The sequence below is a fragment of the Notolepis coatsorum genome, assembly GCF_963971535.1.
Source record: "Notolepis coatsorum genome assembly, chromosome: 8".
Lineage (NCBI taxonomy): Eukaryota > Metazoa > Chordata > Actinopteri > Aulopiformes > Paralepididae > Notolepis > Notolepis coatsorum.
Window position 1 is genome coordinate 89,209,678 of NC_140172.1, and position 18,251 is coordinate 89,227,928.

The 18,251-nt window shown below is 45.6% G+C and overlaps 1 protein-coding gene across 1 annotated transcript in view; it reads left to right on the forward strand.

Annotated features, from left to right (window-relative positions):
• Positions 1-18,251, forward strand: part of LOC311232987 (1,4-alpha-glucan-branching enzyme-like) — a 576,273-nt gene that overhangs the window by 363,244 nt on the left and 194,778 nt on the right. The window contains 2 exon segments of the mRNA XM_084319835.1: positions 2,801-2,876; positions 2,879-2,910. Of these exon segments, the coding sequence (XP_084175961.1) occupies positions 2,801-2,876; positions 2,879-2,910 (108 nt within the window).

Below are 18,251 nucleotides of genomic sequence, written 5' to 3' on the forward strand. Positions count from 1 at the left end.
CCATGCTAAAAATTACCAGACATGAAGAACTGCCACTGACCTCGTGTGAGATCATGTGTACAAAAAATCTAAGGAAATGAATAAAGGGAAGATGACTAAACAGAAGGTTTTGTAGATACAGTACTGAATTCTCCCATCCGGACCAATGCAATTTGAAATATTATTATAGAATATAGAATAGCAGGCTTATAAATGACCTTATTATAGCCAATTTGCACATTTATGGATTGTGCCAAATCTTATCTTTCAAATGAGTTAAATTTGGATTTAGTATCACCAGGCATGCATAAGAACTAGGGGTGTAATGATTCAACCTCACAACGATTAGATTACGATTCTTTAGGCAACGATTCAATGCATCATGAAATCTCTTCATTTGACCACGATTCGATTCGATTACATTTTACATTTACATTGTCATTTAGCTGACGCTTTTATCCAAAGCGACTTACAAGTTCTGTACGACAAGACAGCAAGAAGGGTACAACTCTATCAGCTGAGTAATAATGTTCATCAAGTGTTGCGTGTTACAGTGTAGGTTAGTTTATAAATTTTTGATACATTTTCGATACATTTTCTATCAGTTAATTCCCCCAAACATTTTTAATACACAAATGAGGCTGGGGAAACTGATTCACTCAGCATGAATGATCAAAAAAACATTAAAAAATTAAAATAAATAATATATTCAAATCGATGCATCGAATCGAACACATTAGAATCGATGCATTTCGATTAATCGATGCATTGTTACACCCCTAATAAGAACAGATAATGAAATCTACTGTATGTACAGTAGCTTTCTTATTTTTGCCAGAGTGCCGCAATGTTTAAACTAATTTCAAATCTGATTGTTGCCAAATGCAAAAAAATAGGGGAGACAAACTAACTGCGCTCCAATATATGCCAATAACAATTAAGTTTTGTGGTATATTATCCCAAGTAATAAGAGATATAAAAAAAAATCATACAGAACCCATTTGCTTTTTTTGACCTAGAGGCCTCTGGGTAGGGTGTTTCTGAAAGATTCCAACGCTCATTGAAAGCTCTCAATGGCCGGCTTTCGCGATTAAAAACAACACAAAAACGAATACTAAAATCGCACTAATAATACTTTAACCTATTGGTAAACTAACATATTGATGATAATATACATTATAACTGCTGTTGTGACATGGTTATGATGTTTATACTTGAATACGTTTGACAAAAAAAAACTATAATTTTGTCAAACAGTCTGGAGAGATTTGATTTATGACGTGATGTCATTTGCCGTCCGGCCCCGGACCGCACGGGCGGAGGAGGTTAAGTAGCAATGGCTCTCTCTCTCTCTCTCTCTCTCTCTCTCTCTCTCTCTCTCTCTCTCTCTCTCTCCTCTCTCTCTCTCTCTCTCTCTCTCTCTCTCTCTCTCTCTCTCTCTCTCTCTCTCTCTCTCTCTCTCTCTCTCTCTCTCTCTCTCTCTCTCTCTCTCTCTCTCTCTCTCTCTCTCTCTCTCTCTCTCTCTCTCTCTCTCTCTCTCCTCTCTCCTCTCTCCTCTCTTCTCTCTTCTCTCTCTCTCTCTCTCTCTCTCTCTCTCTCTCTCTCACACGATTTCTCCTGAATCTAACTCTGTCTCGCTCTTGCTTTGTTTTGGCTATCTCGTCACCCAACGGCTTTTGACCCATATATCATTACAGAATGCTGACCCTGAGCTCTGTGGCTGGCTCGCCTTATCTATTGTTTTGGTTCCGATATCTCTCACAGGCCCTGCTTCTACAGAGACCAGAGGCTAACCCCCCCTTTCCCTTAAAGGGGACATGTACTATAAATGTCATTTTTCAGTCTCTAGCATTGTATTATAGTAATAGGAGTTCGTATCAATGTGTTTTAGTGTCTAAATACCATATTGGCGGATTGCTCTGATTCAGCTCAGATCATTTCCTTCTCCAGTAAATTAGGCCATCCTGATTTGAAGGCCTGAATGACGTTACTCAGGCTCTGGGTAGCAGACAGTGATGTGATTGGCTCTGTGGTTGTAGCTAATGCCCGCCCACAATCTACATAGACTGACTGTACACAGCGAGTGGGAAACGACTTCCTCATACTCTGCGTGCACTCTGGAGGGAGAGAGAGAGAGAGATAGAGAGCATTCAGGAGCACTTGGGGGGGGGGGGGGGGACCTGCCGCGCTGAGGTCCGTGCGACACACACCTCCGAACGGGAGAGTGATAGAAAGAAAAAAAGGAAGAGAGGGAGGAAGGGAGGCCCCCCCCCCCCCACAAGCTGCCGCAAGCACACCGAGAGGCAGAGAAAAATAGGAACAGCCTGTCTTTTTCTCTCTCTCTCTCTCTCTCTCTCTCTCTCTCTCTCTCTCTCTCTCTCTCATCTCTCTCTCTCTCTCTCTCTCTCTCTCTCTCTCTCCTCTCTCTCTCTCTCTCTCTCTCTCTCTCACCCCCTCCCCACCCCCCTCCCTCTCTCTCTCTCTCTCTATCTCTCTCTGTCTACCAGTCGCAGACTGTGTGGACTGACTGTCACTCAAAGTGCTTATGGGCGGAGCCAGGCCATAACAGCTGAAATCTTGAAGCTGAAAATGATGGTTTTGAGTACTTGATTAGAAATATAAAACAATGCATTTTTTTTTTTTAAACGTACAGATGTCTTCAATACACTCACAGGAATTGTGTAAAGTTGCCCAAATAGTGCTAGGAATAGCATACATGTCCCCTTTAATTAAAAGGTGTTTTACCTACATATTACATTATATAACCATAATGAAAACCAGTGAAATCCTTCAGTGTGATGAATCTCTCTCTCTGCTACAGATTCTGAAGGAGCAGAGGGATGAGGAATGGGACATGGGTGATATCACCTACACGCTGACCAACAGGCGGAAGGGAGAGCCTCAATCTGCTACGCAGAGAGCCACGACCAGGTTGGTTCTTCCTTGAGTCACACTGGGTGTTACATTTTACATTTAGTCATTTAGCTGATGCATGTATCCAAAGCGACTTACAAATTATGTAAGTCAGGTCAGCAGGAGCGGTACACCTCTGGCGGCTAAGGGTAAATGGTATTATTCGTCAAACAGTGTCGAACTTGAGTGCTATACTCTGAGTGCATACTGTAGTTGTATAGACATGGTCAGTTACACCACGGTCACCGCTCAGTACACCACCATCCTTTTCACCTTGGTGGAGTGACTTAATTTCTCGGCTGTTGCCATATTCCCTCCATAAGGCAATCATATGGTTGTTCATCATGCTATATATCATACTGGCTTGCGTGTCTTGCTTCCCATGCTGCTCTGGTACCCACTGAAGGGATTTTACTCATTGCACCTATCACTGACCAGGACCCAGGGAACAAACTTAACTTTTTGACTTACCAGCCATTTGGCTGGTAGATTTTTAAAAGTACCAGCCGGGCAGATTTTTTACCAGCCAAAAATTATAAATAGCTTTTTAGTATATCGCCATGTGTTATTATTACATATAATACTCTCATATGCTATTTTCAATTAATATCATAAACAACATAAGGAATATTAGCATAATTTTGAGTGGACTGAAGGAATGAGTCAGCGTTAATAGTTTTAAATGCAAATAATTGATTGAAACATAGAAGTGGGGTCGGGACACACACACACACACACTGTGTTTCAACTCACCACCCCCGCATCATATTGTAGTCTGTCTTCAAACTTCCACTCCTCTCAAAACTTTTTTATATTTGAATATCAACATTATCTGTCCATCCTCAGTAATCCTCTGTTTACTATAATATACTCCTGTCCTGAGTCCTGACTAGTGACTCCGTTGTCTTTCCAAACGCACGCACACACACACACACAGGGAAGGGGAGAGTGCCCCCCCCCCCATTTCCCTTTCCTCAGTGCTGTTCACTAGTGCCCCTTTTCCACTGCATGGTACCTACTCGACTCTACTCTACTCTACTCAGCATTTTCGGTTTTCAATTACCAAAGTACCTGGTACCAGGTACTTTTTGGGTACTTTTTGGGTACTGTTTTAGTCCCTGCTCTGTCGAGGTTCCAAGCGCGTGCCAAGCGAGTAGAACTGGTACCAGAAAAGTCACGTGAAACACTGCAGACCACTGATTGGTCAGAAGAGAGACGCGTCACTCGTTGGAGAGTCTGAACGAAAACAGAAAGCCGCCATCTTTAATGTCTCGCATAGGATTTCATTATGTTTGCAGCAGGCACAAGTGCAATAAACAAAGGATACAGTCACTGTGTATTCTGCCTCATTTATTGATTAAACAAAACCGACATCAACACAATTTGCCACCGAGCGGAGAGTTTAGTCTCGCAAAAAGATCGCTGACTTGTTAAGGCTTAAGCTTGTTGTTAGGTTAGGTGCTAATGTTGTGCTAGCGTTTTAGCATGGCTATCGTACATAGCGTGATCAATATAACTCGCTATTGATTGTTTGTATGAGTAACGTTAATGCTAGTAGAATAGACACAACGTGAGGTAATCACCATCCATTTTAAACCGGTTATTACCTAATGCTAACGTTAGCAAATAGACGCGAGACTGGTAACGTTACAGCTTTGTTGTTAGCCTAATGCTAACGCTAACGTTAGCATAGACAGCCTAGCTAACGTTAACGCTTGTAGAATAGACACAATGAGAGTTAACATTAGCAGAATAGACACAACGAGAGTCTCGTTAATGTTGTTATTGATTGATTGAAAACTGTGTTTTACTCTGGCTTGCGCCTAGCTCACGGACATAGCTATGCTAGAGCTCTCACAGAGCTATGGAGCTCTCAGCTGTACACCAGCAGCCCCGCCTCCCCACACGGAGACAAACTGAGTACTTTATTTTAGTACCTGCAGTGGAAAAGGAACGAAGTACCAGGTACCTAAAGCGAGTACAGTAGAGTAGGGTAGAGTCGAGTAGGTACCATGCAATGTGGAAAAGAGGCACCATGGCTCTGTCTCGTCTGATCATCAGGATTAGCTTGTTAGCTTACGTTAACGTTGTAGTGATTGGTACATAAACGTTAATTTCGGGCGATGTGGGCATAAAGGAATGGCGACGGTGCAAAGCATGTAGCTGCATTGGACTCGTTGTGAGAAGAAAAAAAACATCACAGACTTATTTCACGTCTGTAGGCGCACTGCTGTGTTAACGCTGCTGTGTTTAACGCTGCTGCTCTGTTTTCAAGAAACAACACGGAGTGGGCGGATATCATATGACTCGCGGAGTTGCTAAGGGTTTTTCAAAATAAGAGTATCATATGAACCTGAACGTTGCTAACTGCCGGAGCCCAGATATTATGACTGGAGCTGCGCTTGGGGCGGCAATGAGACCCGCACAGGAATTTCAAAATAAGAGTATCGATATGAACTACACGCCAGCTGGCGGGCAGACTATTATTTTTAGACGCCAGACGGTAAATCTACACGCATTTGGCGAATGGCGTCTAGTTATTTTGTTCCTTGCCAGGACCACAGCCATCTTCTTTGTATCTAAGCAAGTGTGGTAGCCACTAATTGCCCTTTCCGCTTCTTTCATTTACATTACATTTACATTTTAGTAATTTAGCAGACGCTTTTATCCAAAGCGACTTACAAGTTCTGTACAACTCTGGCAGCCAGAGTAAGTAACATCAGGCATCATTCACCAATACTCTTGACTCTCTTGTATTTTTCTTATATTTTGTCTTAAGGCGAGACACCCCAGGTGAATAGGAAAATATACTTTTTTTGTTGATTTTGAGATTTTGTTATATTTTGCTTCCTAAACATGTCTTCTATGAAACTAGTGACGATAAAACGTCAATAACACACATTTAGTTGTTTATTTGACTTCATTTTGCCTTATTGCATCCATAAATGTGCACATATTTAATCGGGAAGTGCCTCATTTGCATATATAAACATAAAATTCAGAAAACTTGCAATATATTTTTTCTTAGTTTATATGTACATAACAAACGGAAAGTTTCATAGTGATATCTATTCAAATATTTTTTGCCTATTAGGGGGTACTACACTGTACTACACTGTTTGTAGCCTGTGTCTAGTTCTGTTCAGTTCAATAACATCATTATTATTATTATTCAGTTATCAGGCATGTGTTTAGGTTGTCTAGTACTAATGGTTTGATTAGGTATTGTGTTTGTAAATATCTGTTTAAAAAAAAAAGTATGGCATTTTACAATACAGAACTTTTAAGGCGTTTTCCCAAAAATGAGTTTTAAGAGTTTTTCCTCATACTCTGAGCCAGAAATCTCCACTTCAGTAGCACTCACATACACCAAACCTTCCAGTTCTATTCATATCTATGTTATGAAGGTATTTACAGAAGGTTTGTTGATATCGCATTCATACCCTGATTTATATCACATTTTATTCCTAAAAACATGGTGAAATATGGAATTTCACCATAAAAATGGACCGAATGGAGTATTTTCTGATTTATGGAGTGATAAAAAGAGATATCCAAAATCCCCTCTGTAATAACCTTTGGCTCTAATATGTCAACAAAATGAAACTATAATTTTGAAAATGGCTTTATCCAATGTTCAGATTTCTAGTGCATATTTAAGTAGATCATGCCTCATTTGCATATTTAAACATACAATTTCAGAAAACTTGTAATACAAAAAAGTATTGTCTTAATATAAGTAATCAACTGGGGAAGTTTCATTGTGATATCTATTAGTTAAATTTTTTACCCTATTCACATGTAGTGTCTCGCCTTAACTGTCTGTTAACCCTCTGAGGGCTGGACTATTTTGTGATTGTGACCCCCCCTCTGATTCTGGGCCCTTTAGGGGGATTTTAAATCTTTAATAGTTTTTACATAATATGAAAGTACAAATCAGGCAGATACTTTTAAATCTATGTCTTATGAATCATGCTGATAACACACTATTTATTCCACAAGCCCACAGAGATACAAGCCCACAAAGAAATTGGAACCATTTCTCTTCCTATGCATAATGGCTGACCAATCGTGCAGTAGTTCAGTATTGACATTACTAAATGAGATGTCATGCTAATATGTCATGTTCTACAGTAGGAGGACATACTACTATAATACCTAATAAAACAAGTCATTAGAATAATAGAAGCCTACTTTGCTGGAACAATACATTTTGTACATGTGTGTGTGCTTGTGCGCTAAGGCTGCCTCACTAAGCCGCTTCTCAGCGCATTTATTTAGTTCTAGCAATAGGACTATAAACCAACAATAAATAATATCATAGAGAAGAAGACAGTATATGGCATATTAATACAGTATATTCCACTATACAGTAGCTATATCCGTGGCGATCTGTTTAGTTATTATTTATTAGTTTGCAGTGTGTTTAATGCTTACGATGCCTCATTGAGTCGTTGTTGTAACGTAATTGTTAATGATACAAATATTGTTGTATTTATTATCATTATAATTATTGAATTTCACGGATGTCTTAGAAGGATGGCTTAGAGCAGTTTTCCCAACCGGGGTTACGCGTACCCCTAGGGGTACGTGGGTGGTCCCCAGGGGGTACATGAAAATATATATATATATATATATATATATATTGTTACAAAGGGTCAGATTAAACCGAATATATATATTTATTACTTGAGATATATTGTATAATATTTGTATATCGTCTGATATCCCTTGTATATTCTTTGTACATATACACGGAATATCCCTTTACCTAGGTACAGGCCAGACCATAATATTCGTTCTCCTATTGGACAGCGACCCCTAGGCGCCAACGGCCATACCCCCAATGGCAAGTTCAAAGCTACCGCTAAGACATGTCTCAACATGTCCAGGTTTGCGCAGTAATACGAGACAGAACTGAGGTTGGCACTAGATTATTCACCTTACGTATAAATACGTCGCAGGTGGATACAGAAGCACTTAGCCTAAAAGTGAGTTGACCCAAAACGTTGAAGCCTTCACCACGATACAACGTGCCGTGAAGTGGGCCCCTTTTGCCCCTAAATAGAGCCTTGAGAACCGCGTGCGAATTGATAGCTAAAGTGTCAGAGTTTAACGCTGTATCGTCGAGTTCGACTTATTCTATTGTAAAGTAATAGTCTATTATTTATAGTGTATCGTGCAGCTACCATTCTACAGTGACCAGCATTACCACCGGTTCGTCGTACCGAGCTAGTGCACTTATCCAGGCTAGGCGGCCTAAACTCGTGCCGCCATCCGAGGAGTCCTAGACGAGAACCGTTGGATATGTACACCGGAGAACCTACACCGGCGAATGCAGAGCCTTTTCCGGCTGGATTATATTGCTTTGGTACTGTGGCTGCTGGAGCAGAGAACCGTCTACCCCACTGCTGTGTGGGATCTACCCTGTGAGGAGCACCGTCGAGCCCGCCTCTAGGACCCACAGAGGCTGGCTAGCTTTCATCCATGCTGTCTTGCATACCGGAGTATAGCTGTTGCTTTGTCTACGGACCAAAGGATTATTGCACTGTCTCCTGTATCTGGAGTCTCTTTATTCCTCGTTGATCCAGACTTTGCTCCCGACCATTCCTCTCCCCTGCTGGCTTACAACCGGAGGGAACCCCCTTAGTATCTCCAGCTGACTACGAGTGTGCCTTATGCAGGGTTTGTACGGGTGCTGGAAATCCTTGAAAATGCTTGTATTTCAATGTGGTGTGTTCAAGGTTTGAAATGTGCTTGAATTGTGTATAAAGTGCTGGAAAGGTATTGTAATTGCACTGTATACTTTCATAATAAATCGCTATCTGACTTAATAGTTAGGTTTTTAGATACAAAAAAAGAAATTCGGAGAGCGCCTAATTGCTTTCGCCTTTCACGCTAAATGAAGAGGAGTCCTCTCTCGAGCCTCGCCACGGCACCCCCGCCCCTCCTGAAAGCTTGCTTTAATCCCAGTAACGTTAGTGAGCTAACGTTAGCAAGCTTATTATAATTTTTTTTAACGTTAGCTATTGAGCTAGCGTTGCCACAGACGGCTATGTTTATTGTTCATGTTGACAACGACAAGCGACACCGTAAGGTGAGTTAATAAATTCACTCTGAAAATATGTCTATGTCGGCATCATAAGAAGCAAGCTACTAGGGGTAGCTGTTTGTGTGAAATAACAAGAGAGGAGACTATAGCGTGTGTCAACTGTGCGTCTGTATTGCAACCAATAACATGGGCATCATATAGCTTACTTTTTTTTTATTTTTATTTATCCTTTATTTATCCAGGAATGTCCCTGGTCCCTGCTGGGACGTACCAACTGAATACACCACTGTGGGGGGTTATATAAAAATTCTAGTTTGATTTGATTTTGTATACATTTTAAAGCTCAAGGAGCTGATTGACTGCCTACCTCAAAGACTGTTCACTTATTTTTCACATTTTCAGTAAATATTTTATTGAAATTTAAGTTTTATCTGGTGATTATTTGAGTGATTGTTTCATATTTGCTCAGCCAGGTTATATAGGATGCCATGTCTACATCATTTTGGTTGTTTATAGCACAAAAACATCTGATTTAATGTGATGGAAGAAGTGAAATGATCATTTTGTGTAAATATTTAATTTACCACAGCCGCATAAGATGCTGGAAAAGCTTTAAAAGGCACCTTGAAAAAGCTTGAAAAGTGCTTGAATTTTGCTTTGGAAAAGGTGTAAGAACCCTGCTTATGTAATTCTTATGCTACAGGTGGTGTCAGTTATACCCATCTTATGATGCTCATGGACTTACGCTCTTGACCTACTTAAGTGTTCTTCGCCATATAAGCGCAATTCATAATTCTCAATATTGTAACCTATTGTTGCTGCTCTAATAATAAATACTTCTAAATATAACTTTCTTTGTTAAGCCGTATTCTTGTGTGGGTGTTCACCAGATATACCGTGTACTGTATGGCCAGTAATTAAAGTACATAACTAAGTAGTGGTTTAATGATACCATACTCTCAATACAGTCAGGGAATTGTACCCCTCAGTTACAATTGGTCCTTCGAGCCGGAGGAATATCAGTGTAATATCTAAATATAATATTGATATTAACCATGGCCAGCGGTGAACACTCCACAAACGGCTCTCCTAAGCTAGAACGGACCAGGAGGGACATGACATGACTATACCCCCAGACAACGTCAACGGGACGGTCCCCGGAGAGCTCCAGGATAAAGAAAGCGCTCCAGGGACGGAACCCGACCCACTACCAGAAGAGAAGCGCGCCCAGGAGATAGACCTCCTCGGGGCGCGCCAGGAGAACGGATCTCCAACGAGCACTGTCAGAAGCCGATCACCTCCATCAGTGTCTTCCCCCAGCGAGGCGGACAAGATGCTGGCGCAGGCATTCATCGCCACCCTGGCAGCCTCCACTGAACGCGATCGACTCCAAGCACAGACGCTTAGCGAGCGCGAACATTCTTCCATGGAACAAGAGCGCCTCCGGGCGCAACAGCTAAGTGAGCGTGAACACTCTACCATGGAAAGAGAACGCCTGCAGGCTCAACAACTGAGTGAGCGCGAACAATCTGCAGACCAAAGAGAGCGCCTTCACGCGCAACTCCAAGCGCAAGCCCTTAGTGAACGCGAACACTCTGCAACCCAGCGAGAGCGCTTCCAGGCGCAGCAAAGGAGTGAAGACGACCGCATACGCCTGGAGACCAGACGCCTCCAGACGGAAGAGAATATTGAAAGAGACCGCGCCGATGCCCAGCGCGCCGCCGCCGATGCACAGCGCGACGCCGCCAATGCACAGCGCGACGCAGCCCAAGCCCAGCGCGAAGCAGAGCGCGACCTCGCTCACATCAAGCGCGAAGCAGAGCGCGACCGACTACAAGCGCAGATAATGAAGCAATTGATTGCCAGGGCGACACCCCCTCTCTCCGCACGGAGCTCCAGGGCATCATCAAGACAAGGGTCTAGGGCACCTTCCCCTACCCGACCAAGTGACCCGGAGCCCGGCCAACAGAAAGAGCCTATCCACGTCTCCGAACCCCCTCCCCGACCGGTCCATGCGAGACCCAGCAACCGGGAAGAACCGGCCTATGCCGCCGAGAGACTGAATAGACGACTTCAAGATCTAGAAGACCTAGCAGAGGAAGAGGAAGAGGAGGAAGGTCAAGCCCACCAGCAGCATCGTACTCCACAGGACCAGGAGGTCCAGTACAGCCCAGACTTTACCCCAGAGGCCCTGCGTTACAGACCCCCGACTCAACTCAAGGGTGAGTTTGACGCACAGCCAGCCTCGAGGAACAGCACCTGGGTACCCGGGCTTTGGTACCCACCAAGTACCAGCCCACGACGACACGTACGGGGAGACTCGCCCAGGAGGCCTCTCCCCCAACGCTCACCGATGTGCCATCCATCCATGGCATCGTACCTTGGCACACCGACGTTCCCGGATTTTACGCACGAGGACAGAGCACAGTACACGGAATTACGGATGTGCTTAGAGACTATGATGTCCGACGTCCCTGATGAGTCGTACAAATATGCTATCCTCCTCAAGCACCTGAAGGTGCCCAGAGCGCATAATATAGCGCTGGCATATTCCAACTCAAGTACCCCATACACCGCGGCTCTAGTAGCCCTCGACCAGCGTTATGGACGCATATGGGACTACGTGATACAAGAGATAAGGAATATTGACCGTCTCCCCCCCGCCACAGACAATCGCTCATTGGATGACCTCTCTATCAAGGTACAATCCCTGGTAGGGATGCTGGGGTCCCAAAAGGAAAAGGGTAGACACGAACTGTACGCTAACTCTAATGTAGAAAGGATATTAGAGAAGCTTCCCGTCCGACAAGAGCGCTTCAGGCGGCAAAGAGACCACCGTGATCCCGACGGTCCCGAGCCATCCCTCCTAGACCTGGCCGACTTCCTCGCGAGAGAAGTCAGCAGCCTACGACTGGATACGTTCGTGCGGAGTGGACCAAGCCCCAGAGATGGACCTCGGAGATCCAACGATAACCGCAGGCTGGTGACCGTCATGCACCAAGCCGAATCAGTACCGCGGAACAAGAACCACAACACCCCCTCGACGAAAGAGAAGTGGAAGATTGTATGCCAGTACTGCGAGAAAGAACATTGGCTGTCACAATGTGACACTTTCAAGAAGATGACCGCCGACGAGGTGAGTCAATGGATAAAGTCCAACCGCCGCTGTTACCGCTGTGCGCGCAGCCATATGGCAGCCGAGTGCCGCTTGAAGAAGAGGTGCAGCCGGTGTGACGGCGCCCACTTGGACGTCTTGCATGACAGCAACAGGAAGAAACTCGCACCCCCAAGCAGCACCAGAGTAAGCGTCATGTATATTGACCCCGCCAGCAGCGGGAGCTCCCGAGTGCTCTTGAAAGTGGTCCGAGTGACATTAAGCTACGAGGACAAGGTCATGGACACTTACGCCGTCCTTGACGACGGGTCAGAAAAGACTCTCCTCCTCGCATCCGCTGCAGCCCAGCTGGGTCTGCGGGGGAGCGAAGAAACGATGACAATTCGTACTATAAGAAGAGACCTGAAGACAATAAAGGGTGAGAACGTCTCCTTCACTATCGCAGCAAGCGGGCAGCCAGAGAGGCGGTATAGGATCACTAACGCTTTCACCAGCCAAGACATAGGCCTGTCGCGGTACACCTACCCCATCTCCAAGCTGATGGAAAAATACGTGCACCTGCGTCAACTACCTATACCGCTCATCGACGGCGCCACCCCGACCCTGCTCATAGGATCCGACCACGCACACCTCATCGTCCCAACGGACCGGGTCCACATTGGGCCCAGAGGCTGTCCAGCAGCAGTCGAGACCCGCCTAGGATGGACACTACAAGGCCCCCTCTCCAGGTCTCCCAACCGACCAGCAGCCACTCGCTGCCTCCACTCCAGAGTGACAGAAGAAGACACCACCCTCTTACAGCACGTCGAGAGGCTATGGACACTAGAGACAATGCCCTTTAAGAACGAAAAGAAACACATTCGTTCCAAGGAAGACATTTATGCCATAGCCCTCCTCGAGCAGAGGACAAAGAGAGTCGAGGTCAATGGAGTGATGAGATACGCAACTCCACTCTTGAGGCGAGAGGGTATGCCCACCTTCCACGCCTCAAAAGAAGCGACGGAGCAATATCTACTGAACACCGAGCGGCGCCTAGCCAGAGACCCCGCTCAAGCCACGGTGTACCGCGCTGAGATTGACAAGCTAATCACAGCGGGACACATAAAGAAAATTGACATTCAAGAGGCCGATCAGACAACCGAATCATGGTACGTGCCCCACCACAAGGTCCACCACAACGGCAAGGATCGTATTGTGTTTAACTGCAGCTACCAGATCGGATTACAAAATCTGAATAAAGAACTCTTGCCCGGTCCAACACTCGGCCCCTCTCTACTAGGCGTGTTGCTACGTTTCCGCCAGAACAAGGTGGCCATCAGCGGCGACATCAAAGGGATGTTCCTGCAGGTGCGACTAGTGGAATAGGACAAGCCCCTGCTGCGGTTCTTATGGAGAGAGAGGATCGGGGATGAGCAACCATCCATCTATCAATGGGAAGTCCTCCCTTTCGGAACCACATGCAGCCCATGCTGTGCTACGTTCGCACTGCAAAAACACGTCGCAGAGGACCCAGCAGCCGACGAGGAGGTCCGACAAAGTGTAGAGAGGAGTTTCTACGTGGACAACTGTCTGCAGAGCGTCTCGACACCAGAAGAGGCCGAGGCCCTCCTACTCAAGCTCCGCGCCTTCCTGATCAAAGGCGGCTTTGATCTCCGGCAGTGGGCCAGCAGCGACCCTCAAGTACTGCGCAGCCTCTCCCCAGAGAACAAGGCAGCAAGCAGCGAGACCTGGATGGCGACCATCCCAGGTGAAGCCCAAGAAATGACATTAGGACTAGTCTGGCGCTTCAAAACAGACTCGCTCCATTATAGACACACACCCCTGACCAAGGAGCAGGGAAGGTCGATTTCACTACCGACCACCAGACGGAGTGTATACAGAACACTCGCCAGACAATATGACCCGTTGGGATGTATTCTACCTTACACCACCAGGGCAAAAATTATTGTGCGAGAGCTGTGGGACAAGGACCAGGGCTGGGACGACCCCATACCCGACCACCTTGCTTCCACATGGAGAGAGTTGGAAACAGAACTCAACTCGCTCCCAGGTGTCAACATACGCCGCAGCTACTTCCCACCCACAGTGCGGCTGGAGACGTGTCAGATGGACCTGCACGTCTTCAGCGACGCCTCCGAAGTAGCCTACGGTTCGGTGGCTTACTTGTGGGCCCGAGAGGAGGGAGGAGAAATACATACCGCCTTCATCCTGGCTCGTTCAAGGATAGCCCCCCGCAAGCAACAATCGATCCCGCGTCTAGAGCTCTGCGCAGCCCTAGTAGGAGCGCAGCTCGCCACGTTAATCCAACGTGAACTCACCATCCCGGTGCAAAGAACAATCCTGTGGTCAGACTCCATGACCGTACTCACATGGATCCAGTCCGATTCGTGTAGATACAAGGTCTTCGTGGGAGTCAGAATCACAGAGATCCAAGATTTAACAGAATCAGCATGCTGGAGGTACGTGGACACAAAACAGAACCCAGCAGACGTCATCACACGGGGAATGTCCCTGGATGACCTCACACGTCACAATATCTACAGTGACGGTCCCGAGTTCCTCAAGCTCCCGGAAGAAGAGTGGCCTAACCCCACCCCACGGGAGGCTAGTCAAGAGGAGGCAGAGATGAAGAAATCTATGTTCTGTGGGTTGACACACACACCAGTCCCCACAGACCCCAACATAGACGACTGCCCCACCCTTGAGAGTGCACAGTTAAAGACATTCCTGTGGCACCACCCTGAGGTTCCCTCCACTACTGACATTAATGCAGCTAATTACGAAGAAGCAGAACTCCTTCTGCTACAGCGAGCCCAAAGAGACTCGTTCCCCGACGAGCTAAACTGTCTGCAGGGATCAAAGCCAGTCCCGTCAGACAGCAGACTCCTCCACTTGGCCCCTGAGCGCGACGCCCATGATCTCATCAGAGTGGGTGGTCGTCTGAGAAGGGCCCCGGACTTAACGGATGACGTCAAGTTCCCTATAGTTCTCAACAGCCGACACAAGGTCACAGAGCTCATCATAAAGAAATACGACGAGGACGTGCACCACGCTGGGGCAGAGAGAGTCTTCGCTGAGATCAGACGTCGCTATTGGATACTGCAAGGAAGAGAAGCAGTACGACGCTTCCAGCGGACCTGTCTAGACTGTCGCAAGTGGCGAGCACAGCCCAGTATACCCAGGATGGCTGACCTACCCCCCTGTCGCCTCCGACTCGGCGACAAGCCCTTTCACTCCACCGGTATGGACTGCTTCGGCCCGCTGTATGTGAAGAAAGGAAGAGGGACGGAGAAGAGGTGGGGTATTGTATTCAAATGCATGACCACCCGAGCGATACACATAGAACTCCTTCCAACCATGAGTACGGACTCATTCCTTATGGCCTTCCGGAGATTCACAGCGCGGAAAGGAAAACCGTCTATATTATTGTCTGATCACGGGACAAACTTCAAAGGCGGAGAAAGAGAGCTGAGAGAGAGCTTCCAAGCTATGGGCCCAGAACTTAAGACCCACCTCGCTCCCTCTCAGATTGATTTCCAGTTTAACCCCCCGAACGCCCCTCACTTCGGGGGAACCTGGGAACGAGAAGTACGTTCAATAAAGACAGCCCTGTACGCCGTGCTTGGGGCCCAGACCGTGGCGGAAGAAGTCCTCATGACAGTCCTCACAGAGATCGAGGGAGTATTGAACTCAAAGCCCCTCGGTTACGTCTCAAGTGATGTAGCAGATGTCGACCCAGTCACCCCCAACACTCTCTTGATGGGGCGGCTGGACCCCGCGCTCCCACAGACAGTGTACAGACCTGAGGAAGCGAACGGCCGAAGAATGTGGAGGTACAGTCAAGTATTGGCTGACAAGTTTTGGAACAGTTTCCTCCTCCACTATCTACCGTCTCTACAGACCCGCCAGAAATGGGTAAAAGAAACAGACAATTTGACGGAGGGCACAGTCGTCATGATCATAGACCAGTCACTACCCCGAGCTATGTGGCCGGCCGGCCGCGTAAGCAAAGTGATCACTGGTGCCGACGGAAAGGTCAGAGCGGCAGAAGTGCTCGTCCAGGGACGGACATACACCCGACCCGTGGCGAGGCTGATAGAGTTGCCAAGGCTACCTGACTCCCTTGCTGACGACCATGACCCACTGACTTTGTGAATTGCCCTACTCCTCACAACGGACATTGAGTAGTGGACAAGACGGTTAATATGTCTCTGCTTATCTAATTAGGTGCGGACTAATTAGGAGGCGGCTGTTACAAAGGGTCAGATTAAACCGAATATATATATTTATTACTTGAGATATATTGTATAATATTTGTATATCGTCTGATATCCCTTGTATATTCTTTGTACATATACACGGAATATCCCTTTACCTAGGTACAGGCCAGACCATAATATTCGTTCTCCTATTGGACAGCGACCCCTAGGCGCCAACGGCCATACCCCCAACGGCAAGTTCAAAGCTACCGCTAAGACATGTCTCAACATGTCCAGGTTTGCGCAGTAATACGAGACAGAACTGAGGTTGGCACTAGATTATTCACCTTACGTATAAATACGTTGCAGGTGGATACAGAAGCACTTAGCCTAAAAGTGAGTTGACCCAAAACGTTGAAGCCTTCACCACGATACAACGTGCCGTGAAGTGGGCCCCTTTTGCCCCTAAATAGAGCCTTGAGAACCGCGTGCGAATTGATAGCTAAAGTGTCAGAGTTTAACGCTGTATCGTCGAGTTCGACTTATTCTATTGTAAAGTAATAGTCTATTATTTATAGTGTATCGTGTGGCTACCATTCTACAGTGACCAGCATTACCACCGGTTCGTCGTACCGAGCTAGTGCACTTATCCAGGCTAGGCGGCCTAAACTCGTGCCGCCATCCGAGGAGTCCTAGACGAGAACCGTTGGATATGTACACCGGAGAACCTACACCGGCGAATGCAGAGCCTTTTCCGGCTGGATTATATTGCTTTGGTACTGTGGCTGCTGGAGCAGAGAACCGTCTACCCCACTGCTGTGTGGGATCTACCCTGTGAGGAGCACCGTCGAGCCCGCCTCTAGGACCCACAGAGGCTGGCTAGCTTTCATCCATGCTGTCTTGCATACCGGAGTATAGCTGTTGCTTTGTCTACGGACCAAAGGATTATTGCACTGTCTCCTGTATCTGGAGTCTCTTTATTCCTCGTTGATCCAGACTTTGCTCCCGACCATTCCTCTCCCCTGCTGGCTTACAACCGGAGGGAACCCCCTTAGTATCTCCAGCTGACTACGAGTGTGCCTTATGTAATTCTTATGCTACAGGTGGTGTCAGTTATACCCATCTTATGATGCTCATGGACTTACGCTCTTGACCTACTTAAGTGTTCTTCGCCATATAAGCGCAATTCATAATTCTCAATATTGTAACCTATTGTTGCTGCTCTAATAATAAATACTTCTAAATATAACTTTCTTTGTTAAGCCGTATTCTTGTGTGGGTGTTCACCAGATATACCGTGTACTGTATGGCCAGTAATTAAAGTACATAACTAAGTAGTGGTTTAATGATACCATACTCTCAATACAGTCAGGGAATTGTACCCCTCAGTTACATATATATATATATATATATATATATATATATATATATATATATATATATATATATATATATATATATATATATATTAGGGCTGTCAGTTTATCGCGTTAATTAGATTAATTAATTACACAGCAAATTATCCCGTTATGAAAATTAAATAATTTTTTTTTATCTCATTCATTCCATGAGAAACACATTTACAGACTTTTTTTTATATGGTCCATTTGCATGTTCTTGGTATCTGATTCTAGGGACATCTATGGATCTCAGGGAATGTATTCCCAGTGTCAGAAATACTGTCTGTTACTAGGCTTGAGTAAATTGTAATGAACCAAATGAGAATATCAATTAAATGATTTTTATCTTTGACTGTGAATAACACCATGCTGACCAGACCTGAAAAATCTAAGCAAATTAATAAATGGAAGATGATTAAACAGAAGGTTTTGTAGATACAGTACTGAATTCTGCCATCCGGACACATGGCATTTGAAATATGATTATAGAATATAGAATATCAGGCCTAAAATGGTTATGCGATTAAAATGTGATTAATTAGATTAATTAATTACAAATCCTGTAATTAATTAGATTAATTGTTTTAATCACC